The sequence below is a fragment of the Microcaecilia unicolor genome, unplaced genomic scaffold, assembly GCF_901765095.1.
Source record: "Microcaecilia unicolor unplaced genomic scaffold, aMicUni1.1, whole genome shotgun sequence".
In the NCBI taxonomy this organism is placed as follows: domain Eukaryota; kingdom Metazoa; phylum Chordata; class Amphibia; order Gymnophiona; family Siphonopidae; genus Microcaecilia; species Microcaecilia unicolor.
Genome location: NW_021963054.1, coordinates 83,497 through 102,361, shown reverse-complemented (window position 1 = coordinate 102,361; position 18,865 = coordinate 83,497). Strand labels below are relative to the sequence as shown.

Genomic DNA, 18,865 nt, shown 5'->3' with positions numbered 1-18,865 from the left:
TGCTGGAGCCAGTCAAAAGCTCGTCCCTTGCTTTGACTGGGGAGAAGCAGGGGCCTTAAGCACATGCTGTTGATGGACGAATGCACTAGGGCTGAGTAGGCTGACGAGCCAAAGGAATATACCTATGCCTAGAATAGTACTAAGAACTACACCGTGGCTTGCCAAAACACTCCTGGAGGTGGATGCAGAAGGCGCCTGGCTGGAGAGAGAAGATATCAGTGTGTTTCTTGATTTGGTCAGCGACCTCCTCAACCTTCTCTCCAAAAAGGTTATCACCCCCGGCAAGGGGCATCTGCCAACCTCTGCTGAATAGAATGTTCCAAGTCAGACACACAGAGCCACAAGAGCCTACGCATTCCTATACCGGCTCGGCTTGCTCTGGAGGAAGTGTATCGACCAAGTCTGACAGCTGTCTCACTGAGTTTCACAAGTAAACACTCGTGAAGCGCTGGTAAGACAGAACACAGGAGATCAGCATTAAAGCCTGTTACATCTTCCTCCCAAAAGAATCCAGGGTTCTAACTTCTGTGTCTGGGGGCGCCGAGGCACAGTCACTAGTAATACTGGAACTTTTGAGAGCAGATTGTAATACCAAGGAATCATGAAGCAACTAAGGCCTTACAAACCCAGGTTCACTGTGGATCCGAAACTGGGTGTCAATCTTCTTGGGCATGACAGGGACCGACAGAGGAGATGCCCAGTTCCTGACGAGGACTTCCTTGAGTACCTCATGGAGAGGTGCATTCACAACCTCCTAAGAAGGAAATGCATAGTACAGGACCTTGAGCATCTTGGCCCTGGGCTCATCCTCCACCTCTAAAGGAAATGGAATGGCATCAGCCATTTCCTTAACAAAGGATGAGCGTGAAAGGCTCTCCGACAGAGACAGTCTCAGCATGTGGAGAGGGTTAAGAGGGGATCCCATAAGACTCATCTGAGGAAAAGTATCTGGAATCTTCCTCTGACTCCGAGGAGAACTCCTCCTCAGTGTCGAAGAGTATCTCCCCTATGTGATGTCCGAGACCGAACCTGTCTCAATGCCAAGGAACCATGTCTAAGGGAGCGGCAACGAGAAACCAGCTCCTGTCTTGACTCCGATGAAACTTCCTACTCTCTGTTTTCTATCTTTTAACCAGTTTTTAATCCACAATAGGACACTATCTCCTAACCCATGATGTTCCAATTTCCTCTGGCATCTTTCATGAGGTACTTTGTCAAACGCCATTTGAAAATCCAGATACACAATATCGACCAGCTTTCCTTTATTCATGTTTGTTCACCCCTTCAAAGAAATGTAATTGATTGGTGAGGCAAGATTTCCCTTCACTAAATCCATGTTGACTTTTTGTGTATTTTCAAAGCACTTAGACTTACAAAGTTTCATAGAGTAATCTATGGAACTTTGTAAGTCTAAGTGCTTTGAAAATGAGCCTCTTTGTCGATGCTTTTGAATATGCTCAGCAATTTTGTTCTTTATAATAGGCCATCCAGCAGCTCTGGGAGCAAGGCCCGTATGTGCTCATTGAGGGCAGACATCGGGGAAAAGCTTGCAGAACCTCTGGGGTCGATACAGGAGCTGAATCTTAGCTGCTTGGAGACAGTCACATCGGCACCTCCTGTATGGAAGGAGAGCGGTCCTACCGGCGCTTCTCAGGTGCCGAATCCTTCGACACCCCGGAGCTCATGGCACCATGCCATGTTGGTGAGGCACCACCTGGAGTATTGTGTTCAGTTTTGGAGGCCGTACCTTGCGAAGGATGTTAAAAAAATGGAAGCGGTGCAAAGAAAAGCTACGAGAATGGTATGGGATTTGCGTTCCAAGACGTATGAAGAGAGACTTGCTGACCTGAACATGTATACTCTGGAGGAAAGGAGGCACAGGGGTGATATGATACAGACGTTCAAATATTTGAAAGGTATTAATCTGCAAACAAATCTTTTCCGGAGATGGGAAGGCGGTAGAACGAGAGGACATGAAATGAGATTGAAGGGGGGCAGACTCAGGAAAGATGTCAGGAAGTATTTTTTCACAGAGAAGGGTGGTGGATGCTTGGAATGTCCTCCCGCTGGAGGTGGTGGAGATGAAAACGGTAACTGAATTCAAACATGCATGGGATATACATAAAGGAATCCTGTGCAGAAGGAATGGATCTTCAGAAGCTTAGCCGAAATTGGGTGGCGGAGCAGTTGGGGGGAAGAGGGGTTGGTGGTTGGTAGGCGAGGATAGTGGAGGGCAGACTTATATGGTCTGTGCCAGAGCTGGTGATGGGAGGCGGGACTGGTGGTTGGGAGGCGGGGAATCCTGCTGGGCAGACTTATACGGTCTGTGCCCTGAAAAAGACAGGTACAAATCAAGGTAAGGTGTACACATATGTTTGTCTTGTTGGGCAGACTGGATGGACCGTGCAGGTCTTTTTCTGCCGTCATCTACTATGTTACTATGGGGTAGTTTAAAACAAACCCTAATAGCTCTAGCACCCGAATAGTCATCCGCATGGACTCCCAAGCACCGTCCACAGAGCTGCTCTTCACCAGCCTATCATCAAGATACATAAACACATGGACTCCCAGTCTGTGTAGCGATGCTGCAACTACCGCTAGACATTTGGTGAAGACCTTGGGAGCTGAAGTGAGGCCAAAAGGCAATACGCAGTACTGAAAGTGATGTATTCCCAGCCAAAATCGGAGGTACTTCCAATGGGTCGGAAGTATTGGAATACGAGTATATGCTAAGTCCAGAGTGCATAGCCAATCGTTTTTCTGAATTATAGGGAGAAGCCCTGTCTTCTTCCCCTGGTGGAATGGGTTCAACGAAAACACTTGCATCAGGAGTCTAGTATTGTTTGTTGTACAAAGATAGGCAAAGTTTCCAAAGAAATATGTAACTTTAGATCAACACATTAGATCCAGAGTTGTAAAACACGCAAAAAAAAAAACCCTCTGATGACAAAGAGGCATATTTTCAAAGCACTTAGCCTTCCAAAGTTCCATAGAAACCTATGGAACTTTGGAAGGCTAAGTGCTTTGAAAATATGCCTAAAAGTGAGACTTCTGATGCAGGTGTTTTGATGCCGAAACACAGCAACTATGTTGAGTCTTTTAAGACCTTGTTGAACCTACGTCTCCCTTGGTTTTCTGGAAGAGCCTATCTACCCTACCCCTCGGACTCTGTCTTTCTGGTGTACATAGGGACTTTGTGTGCCTCCACTTTGTGTGGAATGGGTTCAACCACATGGGTCTTCAGAAGGGTGGAGAGTTCCTCTGCAAGTACCTACCTGTGCTGAGAGCTGAGTGAGCTCTCGGTGGGCAAATTGGAGGCTTATCCAAGACAGATTATTTGAAGAACCCACCGGTCAGAAGTTATAAGTTATCTCTTGTTTGTCCTGTTTGTCTGTCCTAATTAGATTGTAAGCTCTGTTGAGCAGGGACTGTCTCTTCATGTTCAAGTGTACAATGCTGCGTACATCTAGTAGCGCTATAGAAATTAGTAGTAGTGTCATGGGATCTGAGTGCCGTTCTTACTCAGCTGATGAAAGCTCCTTTTGAGCCACTGAATTCCTGCCATCTGAAGTACTTGACCTGGAAGGTCATAAGTACATAAGTATTGCCACACAGGGACAGACCAAAGGTCCATGAAGCCCAGCATCCTGTTTCCAACAGTGGCTAATCCAGGTCACAAATACCTGGCAAGATCCCTAAAAAGTTCAATACGTTTTATGCTGCTTATCCCAGAAATAAGCAGTGGATTTTCCCCCAAGACAAGTTAATAATGGTCTATGGACTTTTCCTTTAGGAAGCCGGCCAGACCTTTTTAAAACCCTGCAAAGCTAACCACCTTTACCGCATTCTCTGGTAGTGAATTCCAGAGTTTAATTACACGTTGAGTGAAGAAAAACTTTCTCCGATTCGTATTAAATTTACTACTTTGTAGCTTCATCGCATGCCCCCTAGTCCTAGTATTTTTGGAAAGAGTAAACAAATGATTCATGTCTACCCATTCCACTCCACTCATTATTTTATAGACCTCTATCATATCTTCCCTCAGCCATCTTTTCTTCAAGCTGAAGAGCCCTAGACGCTTCAGCCTTTCCTCATGAGGAAGTCATCCCATCCCCTTTATCATTTTTGTCGCCCTTCTCTGTACCTTTTTCTAATTCCACTATATCTTTTTTTTGAGATGCAGTGACCAGAATTGAACACAATATTCGATGTGCAGTCACACCATGGAGTGATACAAAGGCATTATAACATCCTCACTTTTGTTTTCCATTCCTTTCCTAATAATACCTAACATTCTATTTGCTTTCTTAGCCACTGCATCACACTGAGCAGAGGGTTTCAACGTATTATCAACAGCGACACCGAGATCCCGAGGTCATTTTCTTGGTGGCTGTTACTTCAGCTCGTAAATTCAGTGAGCATCAGGACTTAGTGGTGGATGCAAGTTTCATCACTACAGAGTAGTCCTCCGCACGCACCCCAAGTTCCTACCAGAGGTGGTGTCGGAGTTTCATCTGAACCGGTTGTCTTGCCAACGTTCTTTCCTCAACCTCATGCCCATCCTGGCAAAAGCAGCTTGCACACCTTGGATTGCAAGCGAGCATCTGCCTACTACATGGAGTGGCAAGGTCCCGCAGATGGTTCACCCAGCTTTTTGTTTCTTTTGATCCCAACAGGATGGATATCGCTATTGGGAAATGTACCACTTCAATTTCTGGCAGATTGCTTTCTTTCACTTATGGGAAGCAACTGCTTGCTCTGGTGTTTGTAGTATGGAATGTTGCCGCGATTTGGGTTTCTGCCAGGTACATGTGACCTGGCTTGGCCACTGTTTGGAATACTGGACTAGATGGACTATTGGTCTGACCTAGTATGGCTACACTTATGTTCTTATCTGGCCTTCCGGGCAACCTGTGGTTCCTCATTGGAATTTGAATCTGGTATTATCTGCCTTGGTTTCCTCACCCTTCGAGCCTTTAGCCAATTGTATGTTGAAGGATCTTATTTTGAAGATTGTTTTCTTAGTTGCCTTTTCCTTGGCTTGTAGGATTTCGGAGCTACAGGCCTTATCTTCCTTAAGAAGCTTTGTTGCTGTTTTCCTTTCTTCCAAAAGTGGCATTGTCCTTTCATGTGATTAAATCCATTTCTTCCGGTCTCAGGTGATTCTGAAGGAGGCTATGGTCTCATTTTGAACATCAAGAGTTTTGTTAGCTTACCTGCAGAAAACAGAAGTGTTCAGGCATTCAGATCCATTGTTTGTAATCTATTGTGGTCAGCAGGGGAGCAGCAGCTTCAAAGGTATCTATCCATAGCTCATTGGCTTAAGGAGGCCATTGTGTTGGCCCATATTTGTAAAGGGCATGAGGTGCCACCGGCTCTTAAAGGACATTTCATGATGGGCATGGCTGCCTCATGGGCAGAGTGTAGTTGTCTGCCGAGCAGCAGTGTGGTCCTATTTACACTCATTCACAAAGCATTATCGGATTGATATGCAAATGAAGCATGATGCAGCCTTTCATGTGGGAGTGTTTTCTTCAAGTCTCTGAGGGTTTCACCATTAGTTTTCACTTCTTTGGTAATTCCCAAGCGTCTGAACTGGTCTGGATAGCTGACAAGGAAGGAGAAATTAGGTATGAATCTGCTAATTTTCTTTCCTTTAGGCCTACCATACTGGTCCAAAACTCATCCTTCATGATTGTTCGTCAGGAGACACGGAAGTTCAGGTCATGGAGGATTTTGTTGATTCAGTTGGACAGTTGAATTTAGTTCCTTTTGAATAGTTTTTGTGATTGCTGGTTGCTGTGGTTGCCGACACGTGTACATTAGTTAAAAACGAAACAAAAAATGGGCAGACAAGGTGGAGCTCAACATGTAAGACTGTATAGCTTTGTTGAGACCAGAGAACAGCTATTGAGGAGGAAATAGTTTCTTTTGACCTTCTGCTTTGTTAGTGAAATGCTAGCTAAGAACTGCACAGGGCTATTATACAGTTTCAAGCTTAGGTGTTTAGTCTCTCTTTGCTGGTAAGCCTGCATAACCCAAGTATCTGGACCAGTCCGGAGGGCTTAATGGAAAGAAAATTAGCAGGTAAGACCTAATTTCTCCTTATTGGTGTTCAGGAAGACATTTTGAAAAAGGAGGCATGGGTTATGTAAAACAAATATCCTTTTGTTCTAAGCAGACTTAAACAAATACAGGAAATTAGACATTTTCCTAAAATCTCATAGAAACCTGTGACTATAGCTGCTGATTTCTTAGCAATGATGCTTTAAGCTGTTGAGCATTAAGTTGATGCTCTGATCCTGTGCTGCCTTTCTGCTTGTAGTACATGACTTCAAAGCTATGCTACAAGATCTTGAGGAAACATCTTCAGCCAAAGCAAACTATGCTCAGACCAAACTGAATGAGAAGGAACGACTTATTGTTTCCCAGAAATCTGAGGTGGAACGACTGGAGAAGAAAATCAAAACACTGGAGTATAAGGTTGGTTCCTAGCTCAAAAAAGGCGTGGTTTTTTTTCCTTTTTTTTTGGGGGGGGGGGGGGGGGGGGGGGTTCCTTCATTAATACCCCATAATAAAGGGCATTCTTGACTGCTTTGAGACTTTGGCCATTCTTTGAACTGGAGGCATAGCCTGGTTGTTGTTGCAGTGAGCTGAGAATTAGTGAAGCCAGGGTTTTAAATCTTACTGATGCAGCTTGTGGCCTGCTTAACCCTCCCTCTATTGCCCCAGGTATAATAGTATTTCTTTGTACACTGAGGGCTTAGGTCTGATCTAAATCCAGATCCCTTTATCCTTTTCTACTCTGTTAAGGAGCCACCAGGTACAGATAACGAAAAAAAAACAGAGCAACAAACCCCTACAACTCTGAAGTGTAACATAGTAACATAGTAGATGATGGCAGAAAAGGACCTACACGGTCCATCCAGTCTGCCCAAGAAGATAAATTCATATGTGCTACTTTTTTATTTGTACTGTCCTCTTCAGGGCACAGACCGTATAAGTCTGGCCAGCCCTATCCCCGCCTCCCAACCACCAACCCCGCCTCCCACCACCAGCTCTGGCACAGACTGTATAAGTCTGCCCAGCACTATCCTCGCCTCCCAACTACCAGTCCCGTCTCCCACCACCAGCTCTGGCACAGATCGTATAAGTCTGCCCAGCACTATCCTCGCCTCCCAACTACCAGTCCCGCCTCCCACCACCAGCTCTGGCACAGACCGTATAAGTCTGCCCAGCACTATCCCAGCCTCCCATCACCGGCTCTGGCACAGACCGTATAAGTCTGCCCAGAACTATCCCCGCTGCCCAACCACCAGCTCTGCCACCCATTCTAGGGTAAGCTCCTGAGAATCTCTTCCTTCTGCACAGGATTCCTTTATGTTTATCCCACGCATGTTTGAATTCCGTTACCGTTTTCATCTCCACCACCTCCCGCGGGAGGGCATTCCAAGCATCCACCACTCTCTCCGTGAAAAAATACTTCCTGACATTCTTCTTGAGTCTGTCCCCCTTCAATCTCATTTCATGCCCTCTCGTTCTACCGCCTTCCCATCTCCGGAAAAGGTTTGTTTGCGGATTAATACCTTTCAAATATTTGAACGTCTGTATCATATCACCCCTGTTCCTCCTTTCCTCCAGGGTATACATGTTCAGGTCCGCAAGTGTCTCCTCATACACAAAAAAACAGCGAAGGTGTGACCCAAACCACACTATATACACTGTGCCACAAATTTCTTTATTGTAGATCACACTAGATGCAACATGGGCCATGTTTTGGCCAGTTGGCCTGCTTTAGGAGTCTAAAGAATAAAATAAAACATTCAAATGTGTTCATGTACTAAAATATATCCACAAATAAAAATTTTAAACTGAAACTAAAAAATGAGATGTCTAAAATCTATAATATATCCACATAAACATGCGAGGGAGTAATGCAATACAATATGATCACAAGAACATACAAAATATACATCATAAATGCTTATAAAAGTATTTCCCACAAATAATATTTAACGTGCATAAAATTGATGGTTCTAACATCATAAATGTCTAAATCATATAGAGTTATGGATACCTTTGAAGCCGCTGCTCCCCTGTGCAGACCACCGTAGAGCACAAATGACAGATCTGAATGTCTGAACATAAAGGCGTGAATACTATGTGCACTTAAGTGTGGGTGCTACACAGTGTCCGAGCTGGTGTTTGTCTTTAGACTCCTGAAGCAGACTGGTCAAAACACTGCCAGTGTCGAGTCTAGTGTGATCTACAATAAAGAAATTTGTGGCACAATCAAATGTATATAGTGTGTTTTGTGTCACCTCAGCTGTTTTTTGTTGTCTAGCCACCAGGTATAGTACAGTAGTTCTGACTCTGGTCCTTGAACCACCTTCCCTGCCTTTTGAGTCTGCCTTTTAGACTATCACTATTGAATACACATGAGATATTTGTTTGATTGTGATACAGGGCCTTCCTGTGGTTGAGAGCAGGGTGATATTCTTAGGTGCTCTCATAAGAGTATTCTTCAGCCCTCCTTTCCCTGTGTTCTGCAAATGCTAGTTCCATAGTGTCCCTCTAGACTGATGGGTTATGCACAACACACCAGCAGATGGTGACTTGAGAACGGCATAACTTTCCAAGAACTGCATAACTATCTTGTTCAGTCCCCCAGGAGTCAGTATTTCTCAGTCTCCAGCAGAAGGTGGATGTGGTAAGCCTGTGTAGTCTGGTTTTTAGGTCTGGGCCTGGGAGGTGTTCAAACAAAAAACAAGTTTAAAACTACACAAAACTTAATCAGGTTTTCTCCTTAAAAAAACAAATTATATATACACAAATTTTAAAAAGAACCCTTTCTAGGAAGTAACACCAGAGGGGGTGGGGGGCCGGTAGAGCTGGTAGGACCAACCCCACCGCCCCGCCCTTGGTATGCTACTGCCTCAGGGTTCTATGCTATCCCCTCTTCAATCTTTATCTCAGTCCCCTTGCTACCCTCATCGAATCCTCAGGTACTTCCAGTTATTTCTTTACTGATGACATTTTACTTCTCTTCCCCACTGATCTATACTCTCCATCCATCACTCCTCTTCAGAACTGTCTCACTTAGATCACTAAATGGCTTGCTGATCATAAAATTGTCCTAAACCCACAAAAAATGACATCCTGCTGGTTTACAGGGGTCCTTCCATTCCTACATCTCCCCTTCACCTTATGGAGATTGACATTGTTCCAGTTAACTCCTTCCGATACTTTGGGGTTACCTTAGACTCTCAACTCTCCTTTGCATGCCATATCTCTGCTGTCTGTAAAACTAGTTTCTTTTTTTTTTCTACGTCAGTTGCATTCCATTCGTCGTTATTTTGATCTGCAATATTTTCATTCCCTCATACTGTCCCTTCTAATCATAGGGCTCAATTTAAAGTAATATTACTTATCTGGGCTGCTGTCCTCACTATCTCGTAAAAAAAAACCTCCAATCTTTGCAAAGCACAGCTATTTGCCTTCTTTGCTGTGCAGATCATTTTGAGCACTCCTCCCCCTTGTTAAAACATCACTATTGGCTTCCTGTTCAACAAAGAGTCTTATTCAGGCTTCTTATACTCACTTTTAGGACTTTCAGATTAGGCCCTCCATGTTATCTCTCTAGTCTTATGATTTCCTATTCCTCTGCCCACATTTTTCGTTCACTTAATGATCGCCATTGGGCTGTCCCTGGGCTAGAAAAGACCAGTTTGGAGTTTATTTGCCACTGTGCCACGTAATGCAAGGGTCCACATTAGAAGTCGCCAACCAGCAAAGGGATCTAGGTGTCATCGTTGAACCCTCTGCTCAGTGTGCGATGGCAGCTAAGAAAGCAAATAGAGTGTTAGGTATTATTAGGAAAGGAATGGAAAACAAAAATGAGGACGTTATAATGCCTTTGTATCGCGCCATAGTGCAACCGCACCTTGAATATTGTGTACAATTCTGGTCATCACATCTCAAAAAAGATATAGTGGAATTAGAAAAGGTACAGAGAAGGGCAACGAAAATGATAAAGGGAACGGGACAACTTCCCTATGAGGAAAGGCTAAAGCGGCTAGGGCTCTTCAGCTTTTTTTTATTTTTTTTTTTTACATTTGTACCCCGCTCTTTCCCACTCATGGCAGGCTCAATGCGGCTTACATATTGTATACAGGTACTTATTTGTACCTGGGGTAATGGAAGGTTAAGTGACTTGCCCAGAGTCACAAGGAGCTGCCTGTGCCTGAAGTGGGAATCGAACTCAGTTCCTCAGTTCCCTAGGACCAAAGTCCACCACCCTAACCACTAGGCCACTCCTCCACTCCACTTGGAGAAAAGACAGTTAAGGGGAGATACGATAGAGGTCTATAAAATAATGAGTGGAGTGGAACAGGTAGAGGTGAATCACTTGTTTACTCTTTCCAAAAATACTAGGACTAGGGGGCATGCAATGGAGCTACAAAGTAGTAAATTTTAAACAAATTGGAGAAAATATTTCTTCACTCAACATGTAATTAAACTCTCGAATTCTTTGCCAGTGAATGTAGTAAAAGCAGATGGCTTAGTGGGGTTTAAAAAAAGGTTTGGATCAGCCATTATTAAAATGGACTTGGGGAAAATCCATTGCTTATTTCTGGGATAAGCAGCATAAAATATATTGTACTGTTTTGGGATCTTGCCAGGTACTTGTAACTAGGATTGGGCACTGTTGAACAGGATGCTGGGCTTGATGGACCTTCGGTCTGTCCCGGTTTGGCAATACTTACGTACTTAGCTGTGCTGTGAGGGGCTTCTCTGTATAAACAAATTTTTTTTTAAACCTCTCTAGCTGTGCTGTGAGGGGCTGAGATTTTTGTGATTTCTATTACCTGTTTCTTGTATTCTCCGAGGACAAGCAGGCTGCTTGTTCTCACGACTGGGTTTGACGTCCACGGCAGCCCCCACCAACCGGAACAAAACTTCGCGGGCGGTCCCGCACGCAGGGCACGCCCACCGCGCATGCGCGGCCGTCTTCCCGCCCGTGCGCGACCGTTCCCGCTCAGTCTTTTCTTTTCCGCGCTGGAGAGAGCCGTGTTCATCTCTCTCTCTGTCAGCCCCGGAAACCGGATCGCGCCTTCGCCACAAATTTTTTCTTCTTGTTTCTTCGTTTGTTTTTTTTATTCTTTTCTTTTAAAAAAAAAAAAACACCTTTGTTTTCCCCCCTCGTAAACGTTTAGCGCGGGGCGCCACGTTGCGGCCTTGTGGCCGCGCGGTCGATTTCTTTTCGGGTGTGCTTTTTACTGCCACCATCGACAACTTTGACTTCGCCGACGCGATTTTTCTGTTGATGTCCTCGAAGGTCCCGAGTGGATTTCAGAAGTGTGGTCGGTGCGGCCGGCATATCTCGCAGACCGACACTCACGCTTGGTGCCTCCAGTGCCTCGGGCCGGAGCACGATACCAAGACGTGCACCTTGTGTCTCGGTTTACGGAAACGGACACAGGTGGCGAGGCACGTTCTGCGGGACCGTCTTTTTGGAACTTGCGCCGGCCCCTCAACGTCGACTTCGACGGCATCGGTGTCGACGGCCGGATGTTCGGTACCGGTACCGATGTCCACGAAATCGGCACCGACCCCAGGAGCACAGGTCCCGTTGGGCCGCCGGTCTTCCGGAGATGGCAGGGGTGAGCGGCCGCGCGGGCAGTCGGCCCCGGTCACTCCCTCTACCCAGGGCCATCGGGACCGAACCCTGTCGGACCCGAGGCTGAGGGGAATCTACCTCCTCCTCTTCGGTACCGCCGAGCGCCAATGACGGGCACCAGAAGAAGGCTAAGAAGCACCGTCATCGGTCGCCTACGGCGCATGTGGCTACCAGCTCCGGCTCCAGAGATGACTCGACGCCGAGGAAGCGGCAGCGCCAGGAGGAGCGGTCCCCCTCGGTGGTAGAGGTATCGCTACGTCAGGGCACGGGCACTTCGGTGCCGTCTCCTGGACCCGAGCAGATTCTGGCACCGGCACCTCCACCGGCCCCCTCGTTTTTCCCGACAGCGGGCCTTGACGAGTGCCTCCGAGCCATCCTTCCGGGGATCCTGGAAGGGCTGATGCGCCAGACTGTGCCGGCACCGGTGGTGCTTGTGCCCCCGGCGCCGTTGATGGAGGCGCCGGTGTGCTGTAGCCTGGTGCCGAGGCCTTGGACGCCGACGCCGCTTGCGGCGCCGGTCTCGACCGCCACGCAGGTGGAGTCCCTGTCGACATCGATGGAGGGAGCCTCATCCCCACCGGCGCGGGAGTCCACCGCTCGACGCCGCCACCGAGGACTCGAAGGCGAGCCGGGCCCGGTTGAGGTCTGAGCTACAGGAGCTCATGTCCGACACTGAGGAAGAGGCCTCGTGGGGGGAGGAGGAGGACCCCAGATATTTCTCCTCAGAGGAGTCTGTGGGCCTTCCCTCCGACCCCACTCCTTCACCGGAGAGGAAGCTCTCGCCACCTGAGAGCCTCTCCTTTGCCTCCTTCGTCAGGGATATGTCTATCTGCATTCCCTTTCCCGTGGTCTCTGTGGATGAGCCGAGGGCCGAGATGCTCAAGGTCCTCGACTATCCATCATCACCTAGAGAGTCCTCCACGGTACCGTTGCACAGTGTCCTCAAGGAGACACTGCTTCGGAACTGGCTGAGACTTTTATCTAATCCCACCATCCCCAAGAAAGCGGAGTCCCAATACAGGATCCACTCAGATCCAGAGTTAATGCGGCCCCAATTGCCTCATGACTCGGTGGTCGTGGACTCTGCTCTCAAGAGGGCACGGTTCGAGGGATACCTCTTCGGCGCCCCCGGGGCTGGAGTCTCGCACTCTGAACTCGTTTGGGAGGAAGGCCTACCAATCTTCAATGCTCGTGACCTGCATCCAATCCTACCAGCTCTACACGAGCATACACATGCGGAATAATGTGAAGCAACTGGCGGACCTGGTCGACAAGCTCCCCCCCGGAGCAGTCCAGGCCTTTTCAGGAGGTGGTCAGGCAGCTGAAGGTGTGCAGAAAGTTCCTGTCCAGGGGTATTTATGACACCTGTGATGTGGCATCTTGAGCTGCGGCCCAAGTATAAGATGCGCAGACTCTCATGGCTGCGTGCCTCTGACCTGGACAACCGCACCCAGCAGCGGCTGGCTGATGTCCCTTGCCGGGGGGATAATATTTTTGGTGAGAAGGTCGAGTAGTTGGTGGACCAACTACATCAGCGGGAAACCGCCCTCGACAAGCTCTCCCACCGGGCGCCTTCAGCATCCACCTCTGCAGGTGGACGTTTTTCCCGGGCCCGGCAGGCTGCGCCCTACGCCTTCAACAAGCGTAGGTACACCCAGCCGGCCCGAAGGCCTCATCAGGCACAGGGACAGTCCCAGCGCGCTCGTTCCTGTCAACAGCGTGCGCCTAAGCAGCCCCCTGCGCCTCCACAGCAAAAACCGGGGACGGTTTTTTGACTGGATTCATGGGAACATAGCCGCCATCAAAGTGTCCGTGCCGGACGATCTGCCAGTCGGGGGGAGGTTAAAACTTTTTCACCAAAGGTGGCCTCTAATAACCTCCGACCAGTGGGTTCTCCAAATAGTGCGGTGCGGATACGCCCTGAATTTGGCCTCCACTCCACCAAATTGTTCTCCGGGAGTTCAATCCTTCAGCTCCCATCACAAGCAGGTACTTGCAGAGGAACTCTCCGCCCTTCTCAGCACCAATGCAGTCGAGCCCGTGCCACCCGGGCAGGAAGGGCAGGGATTCTATTCCAGGTACTTCCTTGTGGAAAAGAAAACAGGGGGGATGTGCCCCATCCTAGACCTGAGAGGCCTGAACAAATACCTGGTCAAAGAGAAGTTCAGGATGCTTTCCTTGGGCACCCTTCTACCCATGATTCAGAAAGACGATTGGCTATGTTCCCTGGATTTAAAGGATGCATACACTCACATCCCGATACTGCCAGCTCACAGACAGTATCTCAGATTCCGTTTGGGAACACGGCACTTTCAGTACTGTGTGCTGCCCTTTGGGCTCGCCTCTGCGCCACGAGTGTTCACAAAGTGCCTCGTGGTGGTGGCGGCGTACTTGCGCAAGCTGGGAGTGCACGTGTTCCCGTATCTCGACGATTGGCTGGTCAAGAACACCTCGGAGGCAGGAGCCCTTCGGTCCATGCAGTGCACTATCCACCTTCTGGAGCTGCTGGGGTTTGTGCTAAATTACCCGAAGTCCCATCTCCAGCCAGTCCAATCTCTGGAATTCATAGGTGCGCTGCTGAATTCTCAGACGGCTCAGGCCTTTCTTCCCGAGGCAAGGGCGCAGAATCTTCTGTCCCTTGCTTCCCAGACCAGAGCGTCTCAGCAGTTCACAGCTCGGCACATGTTGAGACTCCTCGGTCACATGGCCTCCACAGTTCATGTGACTCCCATGGCTCGCCTTCACATGAGACATGCTCAATGGACCCTAGCTTCCCAGTGGTGTCAAGCCACCGGGAATCTAGAAGATGTCATCTGCCTGTCCATCAGTTGCCGCAATTCACTGCACTGGTGGACCATTCGGACCAATTTGACCCTGGGACGTCCATTCCAAATTCCACAGCCCACGAAAGTGCTGACGACGGATGCATCTCGCCTGAGGGGGGGGAGCTCATGTTGATGGGCTTCACACCCAGGGACTGTGGTCCCTCCAGGAACAGGATCTTCAGATCAACCTCCTGGAGCTCCGAGCGGTCTGGAACGCACTGAAGGCTTTCAGAGATCGGCTGTCCTGTCAAATTATCCAAATTCGGACAGACAATCAGGTTGCAATGTATTACATCAACAAGCAGGGGGGCACCGGATCTCGCCCCCTGTGTCAGGAAGCCATCGGGATGTGGCGTTGGGCCTGCCAGTTCGGCATGCTTCTCCAAGCCACATACCTGGCAGGTGTAAACAACAGTCTGGCCGACAGACTGAGCAGAGTCATGCAACCGCACGAGTGGTCGCTCCATTCCAGAGTGGTACGCAAGATCTTCCGAGAGTGGGGCACTCCCTCGGTGGACCTTTTCGCCTCTCAGACCAACCACGTTGCCTCTGTTCTGTTCCAGACTACAGGCACACGGCAGATTAGCGTCGGATGCCTTTCTCCTCCATTGGGGGACCGGCCTCCTGTATGCTTATCCTCCTATACCTTTGGTGGGGAAGACCTTACTGAAGCTCAAGCAAGACCACGGCACCATGATTCTGATAGCGCCTTTTTGGCCCCGTCAGATCTGGTTCCCTCTACTTCTGGAGTTGTCCTCCGAAGAACCGTGGAGATTGGAGTGTTTTCCGACTCTCATTTCGCAGAACGACGGAGCGCTTCTGCACCCCAACCTTCAGTCTCTGGCTCTCACGGCCTGGATGTTGAGGGTGTAGACTTTGCTTCGTTGGGTCTGTCGGAGGGTGTCTCCCGCGTCTTGCTTGCCTCTAGGAAGGATTCCACTAAAAAGAGTTACTTTTTCAAGTGGAGGAGGTTTGTCGTTTGGTGTGAGAGCAAGGCCCTAGAACCTCGTTCTTGTCCTACACAGAACCTGCTTGAATACCTTCTGCACTTATCAGAGTCTGGCCTCAAGACCAACTCAGTAAGGAATCACCTTAGTGCGATTAGTGCTTACCATCATCGTGTAGAGGGTAAAGCCATCTCTGGAGAGCCTTTAGTCGTCCGATTTATGAGAGGCTTGCTCTTGTCAAGACCCCTGTCAAGCCTCCTGCAGTGTCATGGGATCTCAACGTAGTCCTACCCAGCTGATGAAACCTCCTTTTGAGCCACTGAATTCCTGCCATCTGAAGTACTTGACCTGGAAGGTCATTTTCTTGGTGGCAGTTACTACTACTACTACTATTTAGCATTTCTATAGCGCTACAAGGCATACGCAGCGCTGCACAAACATAGAAGAAAGACAGTCCCTGCTCAAAGAGCTTACAATCTAATAGACAAAAAATAAATAAAGTAATCAAATCAATTAATGTGAACGGGAAGGAAGAGAGGAGGGTAGGTGGAGGCGAGTGGTTACTTCAGCTCGTAGAGTCAGTGAGCTTCAAGCCCTTGTAGCTCATGCTCCTTATACAAAATTTCATCATAATAGGGTAGTACTCCGCACTCACCCCAAGTTTCTGCCAGAGGTGGTGTCGGAGTTCCATCTTAACCAGTCAATTGTCTTGCCAACATTCTTTCCCAGACCGCATACCCGCCCTGCTGAACGTCAGTTGCACACATTGGACTGCAAGCGAGCTTTGGCCTTCTATCTGGAGCAAACACAGCCCCACAGACAGTCCGCCCAATTGTTTATTTCCTTCGACCCCAATAGGAAAGATTGCATTTCCTTCACGTACGCCCAGGCTGGGCTGACTCTTGAGGGTCATGTCACGGCTCATAGTGTCAGAGCCATGGCAGCGTCAGTGGCCCACTTGAAGTCAGCCACTATTGAAGAGATTTGCAAAGCTGCGACATGGTCATCTGTCCACACATTCACATGTCATTACTGCCTACAGCAGGATACCCGACGCGACAGTCGGTTCGGGCAGTCGGTGCTGCAGAATCTGTTTGGGGTTTAAATCCAACTCCACCCTCCAGGACCCGAATTTATTCTGGTCAGGCTGCACTCTCAGTTAGTTGTTCTTCATAGGTCAATTTCTGTTATGCCCTCGCCGTTGCGAGGTTCAATTGACCTGGGTTCTTGTTTTGAGTGAGCCTGAGAGCTAGGGATACCCCAGTCGTGTGAACAAGCAGCCTGCTTGTCCTCGGAGAAAGCGAATGATACATACCTGTAGCAGGTGTTCTCCGAGGACAGCAAGCTGATTGTTCTCACCTACCCTCCCTCCTCCCCTTTGGAGTTGCGTTTTTTCCTCATTAATTTGCTTGTCATTCAACTGAGCGGGAACGGTCGCGCGTGCGCGTGCCCTGCGTGCGGGACCGCCCGCGAAGTTTTGTTCCGCTTGGTGGGGGCTGCCGTGGACGTCAACCTAGTCGTGAGAACAATCAGCCTGCTGTCCTCGGAGAACACCTGCTACAGGTATATGTCATTCGCTTTCTCTTACCATGAACTACTTTCAGCGTTGGATCACCTGGCTCGTCCATTTTTGGTCATTCCTTGTGTGTTGTTTCCACAGTGAGGGGCTGAGGCCCATAGGGGTATCTGTTCCCTGGGGTTTTTATACCTGGATGGTCATGTCCCCCATCCCCCCTGCCCATCACCTTTCTACCTGGAGCTGATTTGGGTTTCAGGCACAACTTACAGACTCTGCTCTGTCTTGATTCCTCCCCCTTTTAGGGAGATCTTGAATGCTGTAGTGCTGTTCATCGACACTTCATCCCTAAAATCCGCTAAATTCTTTTCCTCAGCAATCCTCCAGACCGTTCAAGACACTTGGGTTATGCACTCCTACCAGCAGAGGGAGACTGAGAACACTAAAACTTCTTATACAAGTAGCCTGTGCAGACCTTCTACTAACCAGTATTTTCTCAGTCTCAGCAGAGGGTAGATGTGTGCAGCCTGTGCAGCGTACTCAGTCTGGTAGGCCCGTTTGGGGTTTCTAGGTTGGGTTGTAAATGTTAGAGAACCCACACTTGGATCTCTATTACAGGGTGTAAGTCCTAAGGGGCTTCTTATTCCCTGTGGGGTGTCACACCCGGGTAGCCGGGTCCCTCTCCCTGTGCTCTTCCTCTGGAGGTCTGCTTGACCTCGGCTACAGACCTCGTTCTGTACCCTTGAGGCGTTTAGGCATCAGCAACGAGGTTTAAATAAATAAATGTTTTTAAAAGGCGGCTATTTTGGCCGTTCTTGTGGCAGTCCAGCGATAAAACATCTTCAAGGGCGTTCTTGCCTTAGTCGGTTTTGCCTATTAGTCTGTCAGAGCACAAAGCAACTGTTTTATTGTGTTCGCGGCCATTATGTCTAACCAGCGAGGTGTCTGTTTTGTGCGAAGCACGGCGTTGAAGTGAAAGGTGGCCAATGTAAAGTTTGTGGGGGGCCTACGTTGTCAGCGCTCTTGCCCCCGTGCTTTCCCGAGTCGGCGGAGGTGTTGGGTGGCGATTTGACTGCACATTCGGGGCCGGTTTTGGCGGGCGCTGGGGGACCCGTGTGTGGTTGGAAGCGCGTCTAGATTAGCCGCGGATCACTCGATGGACCTGCCGCCACGGAGACTGAGGAAAGTGTTGTTGGGGCTTCAGCAGCGTTGGGGGGGGGGGGTCTGGTTTCCCTCCTGAGTTTGTTTGGTCTCTGTATAATGCCTGGAGAGCTGGCCCCTCTCAGGCTGTTTGTTCCCCGGAGGCTGCTAGCTCAGTGGGAGTTAAGTGCCCGCGGGTGGATATTTCGGAGCCTATGGAGATACTTTCTCTGCCTGGATCGGAGGTTTGGAGTGACCCAGGAGAGGAGGATCTCTTAGATGAGTCTGAGGATCAGGATGGGCTAAGGCCTGGGGAAGATTCTTCAGTGGTTCGCATTTTTCATAAGGAGTTGTTAGAGCTCATTGATCAGGTGATCTCTACTTTGAAGTTTGCTCCGGCGGCCACTCCCTCTGCGGAGGGACCCCAGGTTGATCCCTTGGTTAAGGAGATCCTGAGAGCCTCCCTTTCCCATGAATTCAGACATTAGAGACATGGTTTTTCAGGAATGGTCTATGCTGGAGGCTGCTTGTACGGTGTCTAGCGCTATGGCGCGGCTGTATACCTTTCCTCCGGAAGATTTGGCCCTGCTGAAACCACCTACTGTGGATGCGGTGGTTATGGCGGTCACTAAGGCTACGGCCATTCCGGTAGATGGCGGTGCAGCCTTACGGGATCCTTAGGATAGGAAGCTAGAGTCCTTTCTGAAGCGCAACTTTGATTTGTCAGCTTTGGCCTTGCAAGCCTCTGTGTGTGGGG

General features: G+C 48.8%; 1 protein-coding gene across 12 annotated transcripts in view; it reads left to right on the top strand.

Moving 5' to 3' along the window:
- Positions 1–18,865, top strand: part of LOC115458851 (kinesin-like protein KIF23) — a 222,104-nt gene that overhangs the window by 140,248 nt on the left and 62,991 nt on the right. For all 12 annotated transcript variants that reach the window (XM_030188680.1, XM_030188687.1, XM_030188679.1 and 9 more), the window contains one exon: positions 6,326–6,483. In XM_030188680.1, coding sequence (XP_030044540.1) covers positions 6,326–6,483 — 158 coding nt within the window. The remainder of the gene's footprint in view (positions 1–6,325; positions 6,484–18,865) is intronic.